Source organism: Haliotis rufescens, unplaced genomic scaffold, assembly GCF_023055435.1.
Source record: "Haliotis rufescens isolate VD_foot unplaced genomic scaffold, xgHalRufe1.0.p SCAF_121, whole genome shotgun sequence".
NCBI lineage: Eukaryota > Metazoa > Mollusca > Gastropoda > Lepetellida > Haliotidae > Haliotis > Haliotis rufescens.
The window spans coordinates 156,793-181,867 of NW_025963804.1; the positions used below are offsets into that span (position 1 = coordinate 156,793).

The following is a 25,075-nucleotide window of genomic DNA, read 5'->3' on the forward strand; positions in this document are numbered from 1 at the left end:
ACCTTCATTGTGGTAAGCGTCGCCACTTAACATGTTAACCCCCACCACCAATATTGGCAAAACGTGTACATCAATAGCCATGGACCCTAGTTTACGAGTTTCTTCAAACGTAGTTGCATATGGAATGTTTTCTTGCCGTATCGACGTGACCGAATTTGTGGCTAGTATTTCTTACGCAACATTCATGATGCGAGTCGAGGTAATTCTTTATGATTTATCAATCGTAAATGCATTACAATAATAGCTGTACAGCTATAGTATCTAAAAGTCTAACGGTTCGAGGACCTTTTCAGAAGGCAAACTCTCTTGCGATCTGAACATTGGTGAACAGGTATTATTATGGAGGTAATAACAGATGAGTGTTTTTAAGTTCACGAAGAGTGATGAGGAGATACACCTCCTCTGTTTTCAATGGATAGGTCATTTTAGTGCTACATGTAACTTTGGCAGTACTCAATTCATTTTGAAACCGCACGCTTAGGATCTACAGGTAACACGCCTCCACTCCACTCCATGGACAGTCTTAAATTGGAATTATTTGTGGTAGAGCAGTATGAGTCAAGCCCTGCGTCCAGTAAATTTCGACAATTTCTTTGGAGACATCAGTACTGCTGCGTGGCGTCAACCAACACACGCTTACTTTTTATGAATCATGTGGGAGTGGCTGGTGCTGCCGGTGGGTCGGGATATGCTTACCCTTTTCGTGAACACCAGGTGTCATCATTGATTTTCAGTGATCCATTCATATAATTTTCCGAGTACTTTTCGGCAGATAATCGAGACTGGTTATTCTCTGTCGTTGATGTTCCATATTTAGAAACGGCTACTCACAGACTCATCTATAAAGTGAGTGAGTGAGTGAGTGAGTATGGTTTACGCCGCTTTTAGCAATATTCCAGCAATATCACGGCGGGGTCACCAGAAATGGGCTTCACACATTGTATCCATGTCGGGAATCGAACCCGGGTCTTCGGCGTGACGAGCGAACGCTTTAACCACTAGGCTACCCGACCGCCCCTCATCTATAAAGATGACAGGTACTGTCATGGCAGCCATAATTAACGTTTAGTCCATGCACTTTGTCAAATATGATGCAGATATATATTCATCGGATGGGCTCAGAGTCATATTAACTTTCACACGACACTGGTGAACTATTGTCAATGCTGTGTTTACATATTGAACTAAATAATCTATCAGTTATACACAAGAACGCAGTTTTGAATCAAATATGAAGTAACCTCTAAGGATTCTCAAGTGTTTGTTTCTTTTATATCTTTAGCTCCGTGTCATTGTTTATATAGGTGACGATGAAAGTAATAAAACGCTTTAGAAGACAAAGTTCCTTCACACAACACAACATACTTACCCTAAGGCACGCAGACTTACAACATGACAGAATTCCAGTTTTGCAGTATTTATGTGATAGTTTAGGTAACATTAACATCTGTTGTTTGCTATATATTAAACATAATTTAGCTCCTTTTGCTTCGTTAAAATATGAAACATGTTAAGTATATGTTTAAAGACGCCTTGAATTCCAACATTTTTATAAAACAGTTAGTTACAATAATAAGGATACATTGTTCCTTAGGGTAACGTTTTGCAAGAAAATTCCAAAAACATATTTTAGGTGAATGTTCATTTCCGCGACATAACCCACTAGCTGTTCAATATTTGTTATGATATTTAGCATACACATCAGGCAAGTGATTATTCATTGTTACTTTCCTAAGGCAACACGTCGGACTTAATATGTGGAAATGAGGGTATGGTTCATTTCGTTGGTATAGGCTGCTCAGTATTAACTATGGAACTTTGTGTACAGATCTGACAAGGGCCGAACTGCATATATGAATCGAAACTATTGTTTACGTTTTCAAGGCAACACGTTGTCTTTGTGACGCCGTTTGCTATTCATTTTCAGATTTTGCGTTGCAAGCAACAAGTTGGATTTCGAATCAAGTACAGGTTGGGATCATGTACGGAGCATAACTCATAAAGCGTTCAAAAATTTTCATATAGATCAGGCAACCACTAAAATGGGGCTACTGCTATTCAAGAGACTCAACATACGCTATACGTGTTGCTAATGCTACAACGGACCCTGAACGTGGTGCCAAGGCTGTTATCAGTTATTGATATTCAGGTCACACAAACAAGATGAAAATACACGTATTTCATACATTTCGACTTTGTGAGAGAGATAGCAGCTTAAAAAAACAACTCGGGCAACCGAAGCTGAAAGAACTTTAGCGAATATTGCTGACTGCCAGTTTAAACAGATATGTATATATATTTGTGTAGTTAGCAAAATGTCTTCTATTTCCATACATATGTCAACCCGTATGTTGACAGGGAAATTAGCTCAGATTGGAGACGAAGAATACGTTGAGTCCAAACTTCTTTTAGTTGGCAATAAAAACACAAATACAGTTACCAATAGAAATATGTCGAGGGGTGATTCCAATTCTACTATAAGTCCAGTCCAGCAAGCAAGCGTATCCCACTCGCGGCAGTACATATACAAACAGTAGAGATGTAAACGTGTATGTACGCTATTGGACAACAATGGACAGACAAAGAGTCAATGGCGTTGCCCTGGATATGGGACTTAGGATGTGATTAGAGACATGGCCCAGGGGAATATAGTTAAACTGTCATAACTTGAAATGCTGTGTTAGACAATGGCACAATTGACCGCTGTTACGCGTGAATGACATCATGTTAAATAGTCCAGATTTCCTAAAAGATATGTAACTCAACACTGTTCAATAGGAAAGTATTTCAGAAGCTATAATTCTTAAAAGATAATACCTTTTCCAAACAGAGTGCTATTAAATCACTCTGTGACAGACACTTGATATGATTGGAACACGTCCCATTTTAATTCTGGAAACCCAAAAGTCCAGAAACTCAACGGTCTTTTCCCAGTCTCGGTCAAAGGTATTTACAAAAATAAGCATGCTGTTTTCATGGGAACATACTAAGGAAGAAAAAATGAAAAAAAAAGAAGTTAAAAAACTCAATATTTACACCATCTCGCCCATGGGCGAGAATATTTTCCTTTACTCAAAACTAATGTGTTTGTTTCGCAAATACTTAACTTGTATTCCATCAAGTATCATACACAAAATTTAACTCATTTTAACTTAATTCAACGATTTTATAGCGATATTGAAATAGTTCGCCCATGGGCGAGAATATTTTCCATTATACAAAACATGTGTTTGTTTCGCAAATATATTTTAATGCATTCCTTCAAGTATCATGACACAAAATTTAACTCATTTTAACTTAATTCAATGATTTTATAGCGATATTGAAAATTTCGCCCATGGGCGAGAAAAAGGCTTGGCCCATGGGCGAGAATATTTTCCTTTACACCAAACTCATGTTTTTGTTTCGCAAATACATAGATGTATTCCTTCAAGTATCATGACACAAAATTTAACTCATTTTAACTTAATTCAACGATTTTATAGCGATACTGAAATTGTTCGCCCATGGGCGAGAAAAAGGTTTGGCCTATGGGCGAGAATATTTTCCATTATACAAAACATGTGTTTGTTTCGCAAATATATTTTAATGCATTCCTTCAAGTATCATGACACAAAATTTAACTCATTTTAACTTAATTCAACGATTTTATAGCGATATTGAAAATTTCGCCCATGGGCGAGAAAAAGGCTTGGCCCATGGGCGAGAATATTTTCCTTTACACCAAACTCATGTTTTTGTTTCGCAAATACATAGATGTATTCCTTCAAGTATCATGACACAAAATTTAACTCATTTTAACTTAATTCAACGATTTTATAGCGATACTGAAATTGTTCGCCCATGGGCGAGAAAAAGGTTTGGCCTATGGGCGAGAATATTTCCCATTATACAAAACTTAGGTGTTTGTTTCGCAAATATATTTTAATGCATTCCTTCAAGTATCATGACACAAAATTTAACTCATTTTAACTTAATTCAACGATTTTATAGCGATATTGAAATGGTTCGCCCATGGGCGAGAAAAAGGTTTGGCCTATGGGCGAGAATATTTCCCATTACACAAAACTTAGGTGTTTGTTTCGCAAATATATTTTAATGCATTCCTTCAAGTATCATGACACAAAATTTAACTCATTTTAACTTAATTCAACGATTTTATAGCGATATTGAAATATTTCGCCCATGGGCGAGAAAAAGGCTTGGCCCATGGGCGAGAATATTTTCCTTTACACAAAACTCATGTTTTTGTGTTGCAAATACATAGATGTATTCCTTCAAGTATCATTACCCAAAATTTAACTCATTTTAACTTAATTCAACGATTTTATAGCGATATTGAAATATTTCGCCCATGGGCGAGAAAAAGGTTTGGCCTATGGGCGAGAATATTTTCCATTACACAAAACTTATGTGTTTGTTTCGCAAATATATTTTAATGCATTCCTTCAAGTATCATGACACAAAATTTAACTCATTTTAACTTAATTCAACGATTTTATAGCGATATTGAAAAAGTTCGCCCATGGGCGAGAATATTTTCCTTTACAAAAAATTCATGTTTTTGTTTCGCAAATACATAGATGTATTCCTTCAGGTATCATGACACAAAATTTAACTCATTTCAACGATTTAATTCAACGATTTTAAAGCGATATTGAAATATTTCGCCCATGGGCGAGCATATTTTCCATTGCTCAACAGTTTTAGTTTCGCAAATACATTAAGGGATTATAAGCATAACACATGATTTAACTCATTTTAACTTAATTCAACTAATTTTTGGCGTTATTAAAATATTTCGCCCATGTTTTCGTCAGTCCCTTTAAAGAATTAACTAATGGTTTACAAAGTATATTGTATCATGTGAAACACACTTTGTATTATATCATTACATTACTATTTTAAAAGGGCCTTTGGTTGGATGTTTCCTTTGCAGAAGTTTTACAAATTTCACCTTTTTTACATTTTGCAACGATCTTTAATGAACCCGGCCTTATCTCTCAAAACGTTTTGACAGTTTATCATACAAATTCATGCGCGTGTACACCAATTCATTGGCGTTATTTTTCAACGAATTAAAGTTTAGTTTGTTTCTTTTTCACTTCCCATTTTATGTCTCGTTAATACATCACACTGGGAAATTGAGTGACAATAGATATGCAATTTACAGGTACACGTGCGCGTATTTTAATGGAAAAAAACCCCGATTCGTCTTTCATTGCATAACGTCTAGCTGAATATCTCACATTCTAACGAAATCTCGAAATAATTATTTCATTATATGCGGTGCGATGTTTACAGGCGAATGAGTGAATATTATGACACTAAAGCAACTTTTAAATGCATTGTCACTTTTGGTATGAAAATGGTAACAGTTCAGAAAGAAAAAAACAGCCTTCTTATGATAATTCTCCTATAAAAATGTCTCTTAATAATGATCACAATCAGGGCGAAGCTGGGTTTTGAAGCCAACATTGTCGGATCATGCCATGCCGAAGGCTCACAAGTGCTGCTTCAGGTGATTGAGCCTCCTGTCTCCCCATAAAACGGCTACTTCAATATTACTAACCAATAGTATATCTCCTGTTAAAATATCACATATGAATTTTCATTTCATGGAAACCAACTTAAATTTGAACTTGTATATACTTTAATCAATGAAAGCTACAGAGCATATTTTCTGTAATATTTTGACGATCATTCATACGTGATTTGAACGTTGACGTCAGTGATGTCGTTACCCGAGTCAGCAGATACACGCAGGTACAGCGACGGTGACCCAGAAGGAAGCTGATATCTCAACTCGCCTGTCGCCATGGCTAGTGGGGCGGGTGATTCCAAATTGTCGTACACGGCCATGTTGATGGAGTTGCCTTGTGTAGGTGACGTCACAACGACGTGGGTTGCTCCCGATGGAGGCGTCAACATAAACACGGGACGATGGGAGGAGGAGACAGTGAGACCAGTCAGGGTCTCGCTGTCAGATAACGTCTCCATAAAGGTCGGCTCCTGACACCCACTGAAAGTGATTCCTACCACCTGGAAGGATTTTTTTACATCCAGATAGTCGTAGCCGAGGTCGTAGCAAGCACGCATGACGCCACAAGCGCCTTCCTCAAAGGTGGTTGATCGGCCCCAGTAGATGACGTTAGCTCTGAGGAAGCATTCGAACGCTTTTCTGATGGGCATTTTGTTGACCTCCACGAGCTGGTAGAAGGCGTGGTTGAAGATGCCGCTGCTGTAGTGAACGTCGACGTTGTTGTTGTAGTCTCTGGTGTGCTTGAGTGAACCCCCGTCTCGAGAAGGATCTTGAAAGTAACGTAGGGCCCCATTGCTGCTTTTAAAGATTTCAGCTCCAACGAACCAGTCGTTAGATCCACGAGCAAACATCTCAGTTGTCTCCCCTGTTATGTCCGAGAAGGCTTCGTTGATACCGCCAGACTGATCGTCGTAGATGAGGTTGGAGTTTTGTTCGGTGACACCATGGGCAAGTTCATGAGCAATAACGTCTTGGTTAACCAGTGGGTAGAAAGTTCTTCGACCATCGCCGAAAGTCAGGCTGCTTCCGTCCCAGAAGGCGTTCTCGTAGTTACTGCTGTAGTGAACAAAGAGGACTGGCTTGAAGTTGAGGGGAGTCATCGTGTACCATTCGATAAACATACGGGCTGATTTGGTGCCAAAGTTCATGGCGTCCAGGACGGGGGAGTAAGCACCGTTGATGGCGTCGTCATAACCGTTGGCACATGTGTAGGAAGAGGCGGCGCGGTTGTTCCTATTTGTACCCTGGTTTAAGTCCACCACTTTGACGTAGGCGTTTTCCAGAGTGCATGTGGCGCCACTGACGGTGGTGTTGAGGCACAAAGGAGAAACGCCATACACGAACTTTCCAACTTTAAGGTTTCCACCCTCCCCTTTAGCAGGATTGCCGCAGGTTGTTGGGCCTGCTGTTGTTGGTGCGGCTGTAGTCGGTCTTGGTGTTGTTGGTGCGGCTGTAGTTGGTCTTGGTGTTGTTGGTGCGGCTGTAGTGGGGCCTGCTGTTGTTGTTGCGGCTGTTACGGATTCTTGAGTTTGTGGGTCTCCGCCACAACTGTCAGTTGTAGTTTCTGGTTCAGGTGTGGTGTTCTCGCCAGGACACTCATCATCCCCAGGCGACTGTCTTCGGTGTCGTACAACAGATTGACGTCTCTCTACTGCTTTGTTCTGGATGTTGTTGAAGGAACGGACAGTGGTAAGGTCACAGGCGTCGATAAAGTAGCAAGGACGGCTGGGTCTGTTGCCCTTCATGTAAAAGAAGTTGATCTCATAGGTCAGACGAGCCACGCCGTCCTTCTTGACGTAGACGTTCTTCTTGACGTTGACTTTGGTGACTTGAGACGCTCGGACCCCCTCCTGTGTGAAAGCTACCCTCTTGACGGTGTCATGTGTCTGCTCACAATCCTCAGGGTTGGGAATATCTTCCTCCAGTGATGTGAAAAGTTCACCGCTGACGACGCCTGTGTAACCAAGGCTGGGGTTGACGTCGGCGGCCACGCTCCCTCCCACTACTTCCAGACCCCCATAGGTCTGCTGTAGACGTTGCTTGATCTTGCCTCGAACTGTCTTGAGGGATTCCCCGGGGACGATAGCGCTTATGCCACGAAGCCCCAGCTCTGCACGCAGTTCCTCACGAGTGGCATGGAAATGAGACCGAAGCTTCAAACGTCGAGTGACGCCAGCAACGTTAAAGCGACGTGCGGCCTCAGCCGTGTACATTGTGAGGGACAGCAGTCCTGAAAACCCAGGAAAAGTAGAATATATCAGATATCTATATTGAAACCTCAAAGTGATATTATATGAAACCCGTTTTTCATTCCTTTCCAATTTTCACTCTGAATGCAATTTGATTGAAATAAATTACGTTGCAATTAATATCTAGTCCGCGAAATTGTACGATGGATGAATTTATTCTGATAGAGAAAGTCCCCGTTCCAAAACCATTACTTGGAGCATATAGGTGTCTTCATAAAATGTTACAGTCACTTACCCAGTAGGATGATTTGACACTTCATGTTGTCCTCAAGTGTATGAGATGACCAGTGACCACTGGCCTGGACTTATATACCTATGGACATCACGAAACACGCACCTGTCCTCATATTAATTTGTCCGAGAACAATGCATAATATCATAACCCCAGGACATAATCTCATACGCCACACTCCATTCTTGTGCTACAAAGCACAAAGATACTCGATATATAATACACGTGCTGATTACATAAGTTTCTCATCATTTGTACGTGCTGGGGGAAATATGTACGATGTGTTTGCGCTGCCATTAGTGATAAGAGCTATAGTCCTCCAGCATGACAACGCTAGAACCATGCATTCTGTAAAACTGACAGGGGAGTTCCTTATCAACATGAAAGTTATATATACTCGTCAAAAAAGGAGGGGGCCATGAAATATAAATATTAATATCAAGCATAAGAACAAATCTAAGTGTTGACGACCAACATCCGGTTCAAGAAAGTTTATGTCTGTAAAATTAAACACCAAAACACATCCTATAGTTTGCACGTGCCCCACGATGAAGCTCCGACCACATGCTTAGGGTGTCATTCCTGACATTGACACCTTCCTGGAAGGTTAACTAATCTGTGGGTCCATACGTTTTGTCAATTCTATTGATTCTGCGTATCGATTTACTTGTTCTCCTTCATTTTTAGTGTGTGAATAGCATCTTCGGGCTATTTTCATGCTGTGAACAGGCAGATTGCAACGTTGAATATTTCAGTCTGTGATTAGCAGACTATGGAACAGGTACCTACAAACCCAAAATGTTGACGATCGACCCGTTCAGGGTGTCCCAGGGCAACGACAAGAGTACAGGATCGATTGATCCTAAACCCGGCTCTACGAAATTGAGCTCATACGGTGACTCAAATTGCTGCATACTTTCATCAGACTACTGGACTACGAGTTAGTGAGTGAGTGATTGAGTTGGGTTCTACGCCGCTTTTAACAGTATTCCAGTTATATCCCGGCGTGTCAGCTTAATGTGGGAGGAAAGCCCGAAGTGATGCAGGTCTCAGACAGTCACCACTTCGGTGAAACCCATGAGCACGGGTATGGTGCTGACAAACCTAGAAATATAATCGGGGCGAACCGGGATTCGAACCAAATAGGTTTCTGGCTTGCCAAAGGGACGCAACTCTGCACAGCGAATCGCGGCGCCATAGACGACTAGGCCACCCGTGCCCCCTATTGCCAACAGACGTCAGAGATATAGACAACGTCAAATTGGGGTAATCATCGTTGGTCACGTGTCATGTTTTCACATGAGTCTCGATTCACTTTGATAGGCATGATCGCGTCTGACTTCCTTGATATGCGTGGTCGTGTCTGGCGACGTCGAAAGTCAATATAAACCTGAGACCTCATGTCAGATTTGGGGGTTGATCGGTTGTGGTCTGGGGTGGTATCACTATAACTGAGCGAACCCCACTCCATATTGTGAAGGAAGGGTCACTGAACAGTACTATCGGGACAACATACTGTCACCCTTTTTCCCCGTTTGCAAGGCGTGTGGGTCGACGTTTCGTCTTTTAGGACGACAACGCTCGTGTTCACCATGCACGAATTGACAATGGTCTCCCCAAGCAGCACAACGTCCATAGTATGTCTGGCAGCACTGATTCATGACCTTTCCGTCACTGAACACGCCTGGGACATGATCGATAGGAAGACGTGTGCGTCATAGGTCGCAGACCACGTTGGCTGAACTTGGCCAGGCGCTGCAAGAAGAGTTGGACAGACTCCTTCAAATCGCCATTCGGAGACTCATACGCAGAAACACCTCGTCGAGTGAATGAAAGTTTGACAAATCGTGGCGGTATGACGCACGACTGATCCAAAAACGTCAACTTTGAAACTTTGGTCACATCTTACACCTAGCGGTCATAACATCCGCTGTTATACTAAAGTACGACAACTACCGGTTGTAATGTGAACCAAATTGGTTCATTACTATCATATACTAGTATAAGATAGCTGCGTGATAAATCGCAAAGAATAATGAAGAACGAAGCTTGGTCTACTCGTATTTCACGATAAAACATTGTTCTATCATGACGCCATTTCTCGAGACTCGAATATGCGCTCGAAACTTGATGACGTCATATACTGGACGATGTTATTTTTTAGAGGGAAGTGTCTAGTAAGTTCTTCCCATAGATGTAGGTGGGCTACGCAAGTAAACGCAGTGGCCGAACAATCGCATCCAAAAAGCGGGAGAGATATGACAATCGGTATTGGGAGTAAAAGGTACAGATAATCGACGTGAGAATATGCGGGTAATACCAAACTGAACCCCATCTGTTCGTAAAATGGACTTGTCCGACATTTCCTTTGTCGGAATCTATTCAGAGAGGCATCATTATTATAATTTTGGTAAATATGTTTTAAGCTGGTACATTTTATCAGCATCCTTAAAGATGCACCCTCATGGTTTATTCTCCCTGCAGTGTTTTATTGTACGATAAACAACTCTTACTCGTCGTTTATTTCTTAAACACTGTACAACTCTTACTAGCAACTAATATCTCATACAGTTTTGGAAATTTTAAGTTATGTCCGAGTATATAATGTTTTGCCATGGCCTGCATGTTCATCTGACATGAACCCCACCGAACATTTGAGAGGTCATCTTTACAGGCAAGGCAGAAGGCGACCGGTACCGACGGTCAGTCGTGAGGAACTGGAGCGATGTAAATATACTAGCATATGAAGACAAAAACCAATCCACACTCTAGCATCTTATAGGTAATTAACTGTAAGTGACGTGAAAGCAAGGGAGAGAGGCGAGTCTGTAGATTCACATCCCTATATAACCTTACAGGATGTCTAGGAGGATTTTGTGTAAGATTTTTATGTTTTTGAAATAAACATCCATCCTGTAATTAAAACTATCCATGTTTTTCTGTATTTAGTGCTGTCTTTTTCAACGTGATGACTCATGCTTAATGTGACCACGGATACTTTGAAGCAAGTGACATTTGGTGCGGAACTGGGAGTAATGTGTTTAGCTTCCGGTACTCGGAAAAGGAGCTGGCTCACCTAGTCAATTTCGTTGTTTTTATTGCTGCTCTAAGGCCAAACTGTGCACACACGTAGAGGTAATAGCTTTTTAATGATTAATTATTTTTAAAATAAATATAACGTGACTAAAGGAGTCAATGGGAAAACATTTGTTTGTGTGTAACCTCTAAAGGCTCAACAATTATTTCCCTTTGTTATGAACACAACATGCCGCTAGGATAAAGTAGATTCCTTTGAAAAAGGACGAAAAAACATTTATCATGAAATAAACTTGATTATTAATCATATGAAAAAAGCAGTCTCTTCATCACTTATCTCAGAAAGATGACCAAACATAAATAACGGGAGCATAGCACGGGTGAGTGAGTGAAATGTTAATAACGTCGAAGATAAACTAACGGGCAAAAGAAACGCCAACAAACAATTTTCTGGTCTAAATCAAAACACACGCAAAATTTAGTAACAGTTGATGTTTTATTATGAAAAAAACACAATTATTCAAAAACGGTACACGTTTATCATGCTGGGTGCACTGTCCAGTATTCGATCGCACCCGCAGAATCGACGCCGATCTCTTTTCAAGTCCCGTGCTACACACATGGCTCAGTATCGAATGTGGCTCCCTATAGCCACGATGCAGGCCCTAACATGACGTCGAACTGAGTACACGAGTCTCCTGACATCACCATTAGGGACCCTACGCCATTCTTCCTGCAGGACAATTGCCAAGGCATCCCTCGTCAATGGCGGGTTTGAGGTTTCCGAATCCTGCGTCCAAGGTGCTCTATGAGCAACAGGTCCGGTGATCTGGCTGGCCACTGTAATACGGTCACATTGTTGGTGTTCAGAAAGTCGACAGTGACTCGAGCTGTGTGAGGGGTGGCGTTGTCCTGCTGAAGCAGCGTCCGTGGGTGTCGTTGCAGGAAAGGCAGTACCACAGGCTGCAAAACCTCATCAATGTTACAACGTGCAGCGATATTTTCGTCGATGATAACCAGATCTGTCTTCTGGTCCCCGCAGATGCCACCCCAGACCATGACCTACCACCTCCATAAGGCTCCACTTCTTGGACGCAACAACGTGCCGTACGTTCACTATGCCGTCGGTAGATTCGAACCCGCCCATCAGACTTGAAAAGCTGGAACCTACTCTCGTCGCTGAAGAGCCCTGGCCCATCTCAGTCTGTGACGTCGGTGTAGAAACGTTAACGTCATGCCCTTGAAAGTTCGATAGGCACGAGTGAGTATGGTTTTACGCCGCTTTTAGCAATATTCCAGCAATATCACGACGGGGGACACCAGAAATGTGTAAAATTAATAATCGAAAAGAGAGCATTTCACCATAACACCATATATGTGAGTATATGTGTGTCTCGGTTTGTGTGCGTGTGTGAGTATGTGTGCGTAAGTGTGAATGCGTGTGCATATATTGGAGCGATCAAACCGCATGTTGTGTGAATTGCTTCCACATGTCGTCTGGCCTTGATTAGTTTGAAAAAAAGTAAAAGCTACCAACATCTCATGATTTGGTTCGGTATGACTTCGAAGAATTCAACCATGTAGTAAACAATACCGATGGTAAGTATTCTATAGCATCGATAGATGTAAAGATAACTTGGGAACATGTGGTAAAAAAAGGGACATCACTGAAGGTCCTATTTGGAAATGTCCTCCACATCAAACGTTCTTAAACCTCTACATGAGTCCTTGATGGTTTTAACCTTGATCAAACACCAATAGTCGTAAAACATAAAATAATGTTTCTTGTTTGACGAGACTCGTGACGCGCTATACTTTTGTTAGAGAATAGAAGTAGTAATATTTCCCTCACTGAACATGCAATGCATTTTCCTCGAAAGCTGGAGCCGAAGAATCTTTTCAATTGTTCAAAATACATTTTTTGAGGCCATCAAGTATATCTGCGAAAATAGATGCCCTTGTCTTTAATTGTATGCGATCACACATGGAAGAGTCGACGAGGCAGTGAAGAAACCCTATTTTGGTATTGCGTGTATTATGTTATTGTGTGTATTATATTAATATAAAGCTCATGGCAACGATCCTATTTAAAGTATTGTTATTATCCACTGCACGTAGATCACATGTTAATTTCCTTATGCGTGGAGTATATTTTGAGTGAGTGAGTGTGTGAGTGAGTGAAAAGGGACATAGTGCTGACAAGCCGATGACCACAATCAGGACAAAGGTATGTTTTGAAGCCAACATTGTCGGATCATGCCATGCCGAAGGCTCACAAGTGCTGCGAATAGCTTCAGGCGATTGGGCCTCCTGTGTCCCCATACACCGGCTACATCAATATTACTAAGCAATCGTATATCTCCTGTTAAAATATCACATAATAATTTGTCATTTCATGAAAAACAACTTAAATTTGAACTTGTGTATACTTTAATCAATGAAAGCTACAGAGCATATTTTCTGTAATATATTGACGATCATTCATACGTGATTTGAACGTTGACGTCAGTGATGTCATTACCCACGTCAGCAGATACACGCAGGTACAGCGACGGTGACCCAGATGGAAGCTGATATCTCAACTCGCCTGTCGCCATGGCTAGTGGGGCGGGTGATTCCAGGTTGTCGTACACGGCCATGTTGATGGAGTTGCCTTGTGACGTCACAACGACGTGGGTTGCTCCCGATGGAGGCGTCAACATAAACACGGGACGATGGGAGGAGGAAACAGTGAGACCAGTCAGGGTCTCGCTGTCAGATAACGTCTCCATAAAGGTCGGCTCCTGACACCCACTGAAAGTGATTCCTACCACCTGGAAGGATTTTTTTACCTCCAGATAGTCGTAGCCGAGGTCGTAGCAAGCACGCATGACGCCACAAGCGCCTTCCTCAAAGGTCGTTGATCGGCCCCAGTAGATGACGTTAGCTCTGAGGAAGCATTCGAACGCTTTTCTGATGGGCATTTTGTTGACCTCCACGAGCTGGTAGAAGGCGTGGTTGAAGATGCCGCTGCTGTAGTGAACGTCGACGTTGTTGTTGTAGTCTCTGGTGTGCTTGAGTGAACCCCCGTCTCGAGAAGGATCTTGAAAGTAACGTAGGGCCCCATTGCTGCTTTTAAAGATTTCAGCTCCAACGAACCAGTCGTTAGAGCCACGAGCAAACATCTCAGTTGTCTCCCCTGTTATGTCCGAGAAGGCTTCGTTGATACCACCAGACTGATCGTCGTAGATGAGGTTGGAGTTTTGTTCGGTGACACCATGGGCAAGTTCATGAGCAATAACGTCTTGGTTAACCAGTGGGTAGAAAGTTCTTCGACCATCGCCGAAAGTCAGGCTGCTTCCGTCCCAGAAGGCGTTCTCGTAGTTACTGCTGTAGTGAACAAAGAGGACTGGCTTGAAGTTGAGGGGAGTCATCGTGTACCATTCGATAAACATACGGGCTGATTTGGTGCCAAAGTTCATAGCGTCCAGGACGGGGGAGTAAGCACCGTTGATGGCGTCGTCATAACCGTTGGCACATGTGTAGGAAGAGGCGGCGCGGTTGTTCCTATTTGTACCCTGGTTTAAGTCCACCACTTTGACGTAGGCGTTTTCCAGAGTGCATGTGGCGCCACTGACGGTGGTGTTGAGGCACAAAGGAGGAACGCCATACACGAACTTTCCAACTTTAAGGTTTCCACCCTCCCCTTTAGCAGGATTGCCGCAGGTTGTTGGGCCTGCTGTTGTTGGTGCGGCTGTAGTTGGTCTTGGTGTTGTTGGTGCGGCTGTAGTTGGTCTTGGTGTTGTTGGTGCGGCTGTAGTTGGTCTTGGTGTTGTTGGTGCGGCTGTAGTGGGGCCTGCTGTTGTTGGTGCGGCTGTTACGGATTCTTGAGTTTGTGGGTCTCCGCCACAACTGTCAGTTGTAGTTTCTGGTTCAGGTGTGGTGTTCTCGCCAGGACACTCATCATCCCCAGGAGACTGTCTTCGGTGTCGTACAACAGCTTGACGTCTCTCTACTGCTTTGTTCTGGATGTTGTTGAAGGAACGGACAGTGGTAAGGTCACAGGCGTCGATAAAGTAGCAAGGACGGCTGGGTCTGTTGCCCTTCATGTAAAAGAAGTTGATCTCATAGGTCAGACGAGCCACGCCGTCTTTTTTGACGTAGACGTTCTTCTTGACGTTGACTTTGGTGACTTGAGACGCTCGGACCCCCTCCTTTGTGAAAGCTACCCTCTTGACGGTGTCATGTGTCTGCTCACAATCCTCAGGGTTGGGAATATCTTCCTCCAGTGATGTGAAAAGTTCACCGCTGACGACGCCTGTGTAACCAAGGCTAGGGTTGACGTCGGCGGCCACGCTCCCTCCCACTACTTCCAGACCCCCATAGGTCTGCTGTAGACGTTGCTTGATCTTGCCTCGCACTGTCTTGAGGGATTCCCCGGGGACGATAGCGCTTATGCCACGAAGCCCCAGCTCTGCACGCAGTTCCTCACGAGTGGCATGGAAATGAGACCGAAGCTTCAAACGTCGAGTGACGCCAGCAACGTTAAATCGACGTGCGGCCTCAGTCGTGTACATTGTGAGGGACAGCAGTCCTGAAAAACCAAGAAAAGTAGAATATATCAGAAAATATATTTGCAACCTCAAAATGATATTATATGAAACACGTTTTTCATTCCTTTCTAATTTTCAGTCTGAATGCAATTTGATTGAAATTAATAACATTGCAATTAATATCTAGTCAGCGAAATTGTACGATGGATGCAATTTATTCTGATAGAGAAAGTCCCCGTTCCAAAACCATTACTTGGCGCATATATGTGTCTTAATATAATGTTGAAATTACTTACCCAGTAGGATGATTTGACACTTCATGTTGTCCTCAAGTGTATGAGATGACCAGTGACCAGTAGCCTGGACTTATATACACCATGGACATCTCGACACTCGCACCTGTCCTCATATTAATTTGTCCGAGAACAATGCATAATATCATAACCCCAGGACATAATCTCAAACGCCACACTCCGTTCTTGTACTACAAAGCACAAAGATACTCGATACATAAGACACGTGCGGATTACATAAGTTTCTCATCATTTGAACGTGCTGGTGGAAAATATATATGCAATCATTACTTGTTATCTCTAAACATCAGCAACATAGTGTAAACACTGTCAGCGGGTGTGCCTTGTTTGCAAAACAATGTTTCTAACCTATCTCAGATCCCGGGGTACACGGGCGGCCCAGTCGTACCGTACCTCGTTGTGCAGAGCTTCGTAACAGAGTCACACCAAAAAACTAAAATAGGGTTCGAATCTCAGATACGTTTTGATATGTTACTCGGTTTGTCGGCACCATACCAGTGCTCGTCGGTTTCACCAAAGTGGAAAACGTCTAGGACCTTCACTTCAGGATTTCCTCCCACATCAAGCTGACACGATGCAACATAACAGAAGATGTTGAAACTGACGAACATCCCAAGTCACTCTATCTTTAGTCACTTAGCTATATAAAAACCTGTATAAAGGGGTTAACCATTGGTACTACTATAGGACAATAAACGACGGTTGTTAATAACCTTGAATATAGGCCAGTGCACGAGAATATGATGAAATTTAAACAGAGGATGTATGACTGTCTTTCTCAAAACTGGCATCTCTCCATAGAGCTCTCATCTAAATGCAAATATTACTCACAGTACAAATCTCTCCTTAATGTAGAAAAATACTTATTATCATGTGAAATATCTCCTTATCATAAAAGATTAATATGTATGTTCAGGTGTAACAACTTTAAACTTGCAGTTGAAACTGGAAGACATTCTAAAATCCCATATGAAGAACGTGTGTGCGTGTATTGCCACTCCAAAGGTTTAACTCTAATTGAGGATGAGTATCATATATTGTCAATCTGTGACAGATACTGAGCTGCAAGAAGAGAATGCTTTGCTGAAAGTGAAATCAACTTTACCACATTTCAACAGTTTTTAAACCTTATGTCAAAAAACTCCACAAGAACTTTAAAATACATTGGACTATTCCTATCTAAAGTTATGAATATACTTAACTCATCACTATTCTAACGTATTCTAAAACTATTTGTCTTAACATAACACCATAGTATATAAGCATGTATGATCTACATTATATCAATATGTATTATGGGCTGGAGGCCTGATTACTGAATAAATGTGTCTGTCTGTCTGTCTGTACGAGAATAGTCTATCATCACGAACGTTGCAGACAAAACGAGGATGGTCTATAAGCTTGAAAATTGGACAATACACCTGGATGGTATATAAGCTTGAAGATTGGTCGATAAACGAGGGTAGTGTGTAAGCTTGAAGATTGGACAATACACGTGGATGGTCTATAAGCTTGAAGACTGGACAATAAACGTGGATGGTCTATAAGCTTGAAGGCTACACAATAAACGAGGATGATCTATAAGCTTGAAGATTGGACAATAAACGTGGATGACCTATACGCTTGAAGATTGGACAAAAAACGTGGATGGTCTATAAGCTTGAAGGCTACACAATAAACGAGGATGATCTATAAGCTTGAAGATTGGACAATAAACGAGGATGGTCTATAAGCATGAAGACTACACAATAAACGAGGATGGTCTATAAGCTTGAAAATTGGACAAGAAACGAGGATGGTCTATAAGCTTGAAGATTACACAATAAACGAGGATGGTCTATAAGCATGAAGATTACACAATAAACGAGTATGGTCTATAAGCATGGAGACTACACAATAAACGAGGATGGTCTATAAGCTTGAAGATTGGACAATAAACGAGGATGGTCTATAAGCTTGAAGACTACACAATAAACGAGGATGGTCTATAAGCTTGAAGGCTACATAATAAACGAGGATGGTCTATAAGCTTGAAGATTGGACAAAAAACGTGGATGACCTATAAGCTTGAAGATTGGAGGATAAACGAGGATGGTCTATTAGGATGAAGATTGGGCAATAAACGAGGATGGTCTATAAGCTTGAAGACTACACAATAAACGAGGATGGTCCATAAGCATGAAGATTGGACAATAAACGAGGATGGTCTTTAAGCATGAAGATTGGACAATAAACGAGGATGGTCTCTAAGCTTGAAGGCTACACAATAAACGAGGATGGTCTATAAGCATGAAGATTGGACAGTACACGAGGATGGTCTATAAGCATGAAGATTGGACAATAAACGAGGATGGTCTATAAGGGTGAAGATTGGACAATAAACGAGGATGGTCTTTAAGCATGAAGATTGGACAATAAACGAGGATGGTCTATACGCTTGAAGACTACACAATAAACGAGGATGGTCTATAAGCTTGAAGGCTACACAATAAACGAGGATGGTCTATAAGCATGAAGATTGTACAGTACACGAGGATGGTCTATAAGCATGAAGATTGAACAATAAACGAGGATGGTCTATAAGCATGAAGATTGGACAATAAACGAGGATGGTCTATAAGCATGAGGATTGGACAATAAACGAAGATGGTCCATAAGCATGAAGACTACACAATAAACTAGGATGGTCTATAAGCATGAAGATTGGACAATAAACGAGGATGGTCTATAAGCATGGAGACTACACAATAAACGAGGATGGTCTATAAGCTTGAAGGCTACACAATAAACGAGGATGGTCTATAAGCATGAAGATTGAACAGTAGACGAGGATGGTCTATAAACATGAAGATTTGACAATAAACGAGGATGGTCTATAAGGGTAAAGATTGGACAATAAACGAGGATGGTCTTTAAGCATGAAGATTGGACAATAAACGTGGATGGTATATACGCTTGAAGGCTACACAATAAACGAGGATGGTCTATAAGCATGAAGATTGGACAGTACACGAGGATGGTCTATAAGCATGAAGATTGAACAATAAACGAGGATGGTCTATAAGGGTGAAGATTGGACAATAAACGAGGATGAGCTTTAAGCATGAAGATTGGACAATAAACGAAGATGGTACATAAGCATGAAGACTTCACAAAAAACTAGGATGGTCTATAAGCATGAAGATCTGACAGTACACGAGGATTGTCTATAAGCATGAAGATTTGACAATAAACGAGGATGGTCTATAAGGGTGAAGATCTGACAGTACACGAGGGTTGTCTATAAGCATGAAGATTGGACAATAAACGAGGATGGTCTATACGCTTGAAGGCTACACAATAAACGAGGATGGTCTATAAGCATGAAGATTGTACAGTTCACGAGGATGGTCTATAAGCATGAAGATTGAACAATAAACGAGGATGGTCTATAAGCATGAAGATTGGACAATAAACGAGGATGGTCTATAAGCATGAAGATTGGACAATAAACGAAGATGGTCTTTAAGCATGAAGATTGGACAATAAACGAGGATGATCTATACGCTTGAAGACTACACAATAAACGAGGATGTCTATAAGCTTGAAGGCTACACAATAAACTAGGATGGTCTATAAGCATGAAGATTGGACAGTACACGAGGATGGTCTATAAGCATGAAGATTGAACAATAAACGAGGATGGTCTATAAGCATGAAGATTGAACAATAAACGAGGATGGTCTATAAGGGTGAAGATTGGACAATAAACGAGGATGGTCTTTAAGCATGAAGATTGGACAATAAACGAAGATGGTCCATAAGCATGAAGACTTCACAATAAACGAGGATGGTCTATAAGCATGAAGATTGGACAGTACACGAGGATGGTCTATAAGCTTGAAGATTTGACAATAAACGAGGATGGTCTATAAGGGTGAAGATTGGACAATAAACGCGGATGGTCTTTAAGCATGAAGATTGGACAATAAACGAGGATGGTCTATACGCTTGAAGACTACACAATAAACGAGGATGGTCTATAAGCTTGAAGATTGGACAAAAAACGTGGATGACCTATAAGCTTAAAGATTTGACAATAAACGAGGATGGTCTATAAGCATGGAGATTGGAAATAAACGAGGATGGTCTATAAGGATGAAGGTTGGACAATAAACGTGGATGGTATATAAGCTCAAAGACTACACAATAAACGAGGATGGTCTATAAGCCTGAAGGCTACACAATAAACGAGGATGGTCTATAAGCATGAAGATTGGACAGTACACGAGGATGGTCTATAAGCATGAAGATTTGACAATAAACGAGGATGGTCTATAAGCATGAAGATCGCACAATGAACGTGGATTGTCTATAAGCTTGAAGAGTGGACAATAAACGAGGATTGTCTAAAAGCAACCCTGGTTAAGATACAGACACTAAAAATCTAAGATACAAATTAAACGCAACCAATATTATAAAATTTACAAAAAGTCTACCAAAAAAATAAAAATATGAATAAGTTAAATATTTTTTAAAGAAACAATTATTGAAAGATAACAAATTCTAAGAAAAAGATCCTTAATAGATGATGAATCTTTGAACTACAGTAGGTTAGGGTTATAAGGGACTCCAAGGGGCCACTTATATCAGTACGTTATAACCGTAGTTTGTTATAAGCACATGCAGTAAATGTACAGGAAATGATCGGAACAAACAAATAGGTTCGTTATAACCGTCAGTTCGTTATACACGTAGTTTACTGTATTCTGATACTGAAATGAGGTGTAACGTTGCACAAATCGTATCACTGGCTATCCATTGGCAGGAGAAAGGAACTATATTTTTATCCTTTAACTAGTTGAGGTTAGTTTTGTTTAATTGGTTGTTTGTTTTCATTTTCATTTTTCTGTATATTCGATGATAAACTGGACACAATTAAGTCATACAAAACCATGCCACAAACATGTGAAATTAAATTAAGAGTCTAATGTCATGCATAAGGACCCATTGCTTCATATCAACCAGTGATTGGGAATTGACAAATTGGTTAGAAAACCCTACCCTCATGTGTAAAATTAATAAAACATAAGAGTGAGTGAGTATGGTTTTACGCCGCTTTTAGCAACATTCCAGCAATATCACGACGGGGGACACCAGAAATGGGCTTCACACATTGTAACCATATCGGGAATCGAACCCGGGTCTTCGGCGTGACGAGCGAACGATTTAACCACTAGGCTACCCGCCCGCCCTAATACATAAGAGTATATTTAACCATGACACCACATGTGTGAGTATGTGTGTGTCATGGTTTGTGTGCGCGCGTGCGTGAGTATGTGTGCATAAGTGTGAATGCGTGTGCGTATATTGGAGCAAACAAACCGCACGTTGTGTGAGTTGCTTCCAAATGTCGTCTGGCCTTGATTAGTTTGAAAAAAGTAAAAGGTACCAACATCTCATGATTTGGTTCGGTATGACTTCGAAGTATTCAACCATGTAGTAAAAAAACCGATGGTAAGTATTCTATAGCATCGATAGATGTAAAGATAACTTGGGAACATGTGGTAAAAAAATGGACATCACTGAAGGTCCTATTTGGAAATGTCCTCCACATCAAACGTTTTTAAACCTCTACATGAGTCCATGATGGTTTGAACCTTGATCAAACAGCAATAGTCGTAAAACATAAAAACACGTTTCTTGTTTGATGAGACTCGTGACGCGCTATATTTTTGTTAGAGAATAGAAGTAAAAATATTTCCCTCACTGAACATGCAATGCCTTTCACTCGAAAGCTGGAGCCGAAGAATCTTTTCAATTGTTCAAAACACATTTTTTTGAGGCCATCAAGTATATCTGCGAACATTGTTTTTTTCAATTTTAAAGCAATTTCTGTATTAAGTAATCAAAAAATAGATGCCCTTGTCTTTAATTGTATGCGAACACACATGGAAGAGTCGACGAGGCAGTGAAGAAACCCTATTTTGGTATTGCGTGTAATATGTTAGTGTGTGTATTATATTAATGTAAAGCTCATGGAAACGATCCCATTTAAAGTATTGTTATTATCCACTACACGTAGAGTGAGTGAGTGAGTGAGTGAGTGAGTGAGTGAGTGAGTGAGTGAGTGAGTGAGTGAGTGAGTGAGTGAGTGAGTGAGTGAGTGAGTGAGTGAGTGAGTGAGTGAGTGAGTGAGTGAGTGAGTGAGTGAGTGAGTGAGTGAGTGAGTGAGTGAGTGAGTGAGTGAGTGAGTGAGTGAGTGAGTGAGTGAGTGAGTGAGTGAGTGAGTGAGTGAGTGAGTGAGTGAGTGAGTGAGTGAGTGAGTGAGTGAGTGAGTGAGTGAGTGAGTGAGTGAGTGAGTGAGTGAGTGAGTGAGTGAGTGAGTGAGTGAGTGAGTGAGTGAGTGAGTGAGTGAGTGAGTGAGTGAGTGAGTGAGTGAGTGAGTGAGTGAACAAACAGGGACATGGCGCTTACAAGTCGATGATCCCAATCAGGGCGAAGCTATGTTTTGAAGCCAACATTGACGGATCATTCCATGCCGAAGGCTCACAAGTGCTGCGAATAGCTTCAGGCGATTGGGCCTCCTGTGTCCCCATACACCGGCTACATCAATATTACTAAGCAATATTATATCTCCTGTTAAAATATCATGATGATAATAATTTTTTCATTTCATGAAAAACAACTATAATTTGAACTTGTATATACTTTAATCAATGAAAGCTACAGGGCATTTTTTCTGTAATGTATTGACGATCATTCATACGTGATTTGAACGTTGACGTCAGTGATGTCGTTACCCGATTCAGCAGATACACGCAGGTACAGCGACGGGGACCCAGATGGAAGCTGATATCTCAACTCGCCTGTCGCCATGGCTAGTGGGGCGGGTGATTCCAGGTTGTCGTACACGGCCATGTTGATGGAGTAACCTTGTGTAGGTGACGTCACAACGACGTGGGTTGCTCCCGATGGAGGCGTCAACATAAACACGGGACGATGGGAAGAGGAGACGGTGAGACCAGTCAGGGTCTCGCTGTCAGATAGCGTCTCCATAAAGGTCGGCTCCTGACACCCACTGAAAGTGATTCCTACCACCTGGAAGGATTTTTTTACCTCCAGATAGTCGTAGCCGAGGTCGTAGCAAGCACGCATGACGCCACAAGCGCCTTCCTCAAAGGTCGTTGATCGGCCCCAGTAGATGACGTTAGCTCTGAGGAAGCATTCGAACGCTTTTCTGATGGGCATTTTGTTGACCTCCACGAGCTGGTAGAAGGCGTGGTTGAAGATGCCGCTGCTGTAGTGAACGTCGACGTTGTTGTTGTAGTCTCTGGTGTGCTTGAGTGAACGCCCGTCTCGAGAAGGATCTTGAAAGTAACGAAGGGCCCCATTGCTGCTTTTAAAGATTTCAGCTCCAACGAACCAGTCGTTAGAGCCACGAGCAAACATCTCAGTTGTCTCCCCTGTTATGTCCGAGAAGGCTTCGTTGATACCACCAGACTGATCGTCGTAGATGAGGTTGGAGTTTTGTTCGGTGACACCATGGGCAAGTTCATGAGCAATAACGTCTTGGTTAACCAGTGGGTAGAAAGTGCTTCGACCATCGCCGAAAGTCAGGCTGCTGCCATCCCAGAAGGCGTTCTCGTAGTTATTGCTGTAGTGAACAAATAGGACTGGCTTGAAGTTGAGGGGAGTCATCGTGTACCATTCGATAAACATACGGGCTGATTTGGTGCCAAAGTTCATGGCGTCCAGGACGGGGGAGTAAGCACCGTTGATGGCGTCGTCATAACCGTTGGCACATGTGTAGGAAGAGGCGGCGCGGTTGTTCCTATTTGTACCCTGGTTTAAGTCCACCACTTTGACGTAGGCGTTTTCCAGAGTGCATGTGGCGCCACTGACGGTGGTGTTGAGGCACAAAGGAGGAACGCCATACACGAACTTTCCAACTTTAAGATTTCCACCCTCCCCTTTAGCAGGATTGCCGCAGGTTGTTGGGCCTGCTGTTGTTGGTGCGGCTGTAGTTGGTCTTGGTGTTGTTGGTGCGGCTGTAGTTGGTCTTGGTGTTGTTGGTGCGGCTGTAGTTGGTCTTGGTGTTGAAGGTGCGGCTGTAGTGGGGCCTGCTGTTGTTGGTGCGGCTGTTACGGGTTCTTGAGTTTGTCGGTCTCCGCCACAACTGTCAGTTGTAGTTTCTGGTTCAGGTGTGGTGTTCTCGCCAGGACACTCATCATCCCCAGGAGACTGTCTTCGGTGTCGTACAACAGCTTGACGTCTCTCTACTGCTTTGTTCTGGATGTTGTTGAAGGAACGGACAGTGGTAAGGTCACAGGCGTCGATAAAGTAGCAAGGACGGCTGGGTCTGTTGCCCTTCATGTAAAAGAAGTTGATCTCATAGGTCAGACGAGCCACGCCGTCTTTTTTGACGTAGACGTTCTTCTTGACGTTGACTTTGGTGACTTGAGACGCTAGGACCCCCTCCTGTGTGAAAGCTATCCTCTTGACGGTGTCACGTGTCTGCTCACAATCCTCAGGGTTGGGAATATCTTCCTCCAGTGATGTGAAAAGTTCACCGCTGACGACGCCTGTGTAACCGAGGCTGGGGTTGACGTCGGCGGCCACGCTCCCTCCCACTACTTCCAGACCCCCATAGGTCTGCTGTAGACGTTGCTTGATCTTGCCTCGAACTGTCTTGAGGGATTCCCCGGGGACGATAGCGCTTATGCCACGAAGCCCCAGCTCTGCACGCAGTTCCTCACGAGTGGCATGGAAATGAGACCGAAGCTTCAAACGTTGAGTGACGCCAGCAACGTTAAAGCGACGTGCGGCCTCAGTCGTGTACACTGTGAGGGACAGCAGTCCTGAAAAACCAAGAAAAGTAGAATATATCAGATATCTATTTGAAACCTCAAAGTGATATTATATGAAACACGTTTTTCATTCCTTTCTAATGTTCACTTTGAATGCAATTTGTTTGACATTAATAACGTTGCAATTAATATCTAGTCCGCGAAATTGTACGATGGATGCATTTATTCTGATAGAGAAAGTCCCCGTTCCAAAACCATTACTTGGAGCATATATGTGTCTTAATATAATGTTGAAATTACTTACCCAGCAGGATGATTTGACACTTCATGTTGTCCTCAAGTGTATGAGATGACCAGTGACCAGTAGCCTGGACTTATATA

At 42.2% G+C, this 25,075-nt stretch overlaps 2 protein-coding genes across 3 annotated transcripts; both read right to left on the reverse strand.

The window, feature by feature from the left end:
* Positions 1-5,635: 5,635 nt before the first annotated feature.
* Positions 5,636-8,072, reverse strand: LOC124136251. The gene is made up of 2 exons (XM_046502124.2): positions 8,027-8,072; positions 5,636-7,772 (listed from the first exon to the last, which is right to left on the reverse strand). The coding sequence occupies exons 1-2, from the start codon at positions 8,049-8,051 to the stop codon at positions 5,701-5,703; spliced, it is 2,097 nt and encodes a 698-aa protein (XP_046358080.2). The 5' UTR covers positions 8,052-8,072; the 3' UTR covers positions 5,636-5,700.
* A 5,399-nt stretch (positions 8,073-13,471) lies between these two features.
* On the reverse strand, positions 13,472-25,075 carry LOC124136252 (neutral protease-like). Of its 2 annotated transcripts, XM_046502034.2 has the most exons (3): positions 24,999-25,075; positions 22,820-24,745; positions 13,472-13,712 (listed from the first exon to the last, which is right to left on the reverse strand). In XM_046502034.2, exons 1-3 carry the CDS (start codon positions 25,021-25,023, stop codon positions 13,537-13,539), a joined length of 2,127 nt encoding a protein of 708 aa, XP_046357990.2. In that variant the 5' UTR covers positions 25,024-25,075; the 3' UTR covers positions 13,472-13,536. The 2 variants fall into 2 exon arrangements, with proteins under 2 accessions (XP_046357990.2, XP_046358081.2); XM_046502125.2 differs by lacking the exons at positions 22,820-24,745; positions 24,999-25,075 and adding an exon at positions 15,888-15,918 and having other exon boundaries at positions 13,472-15,632.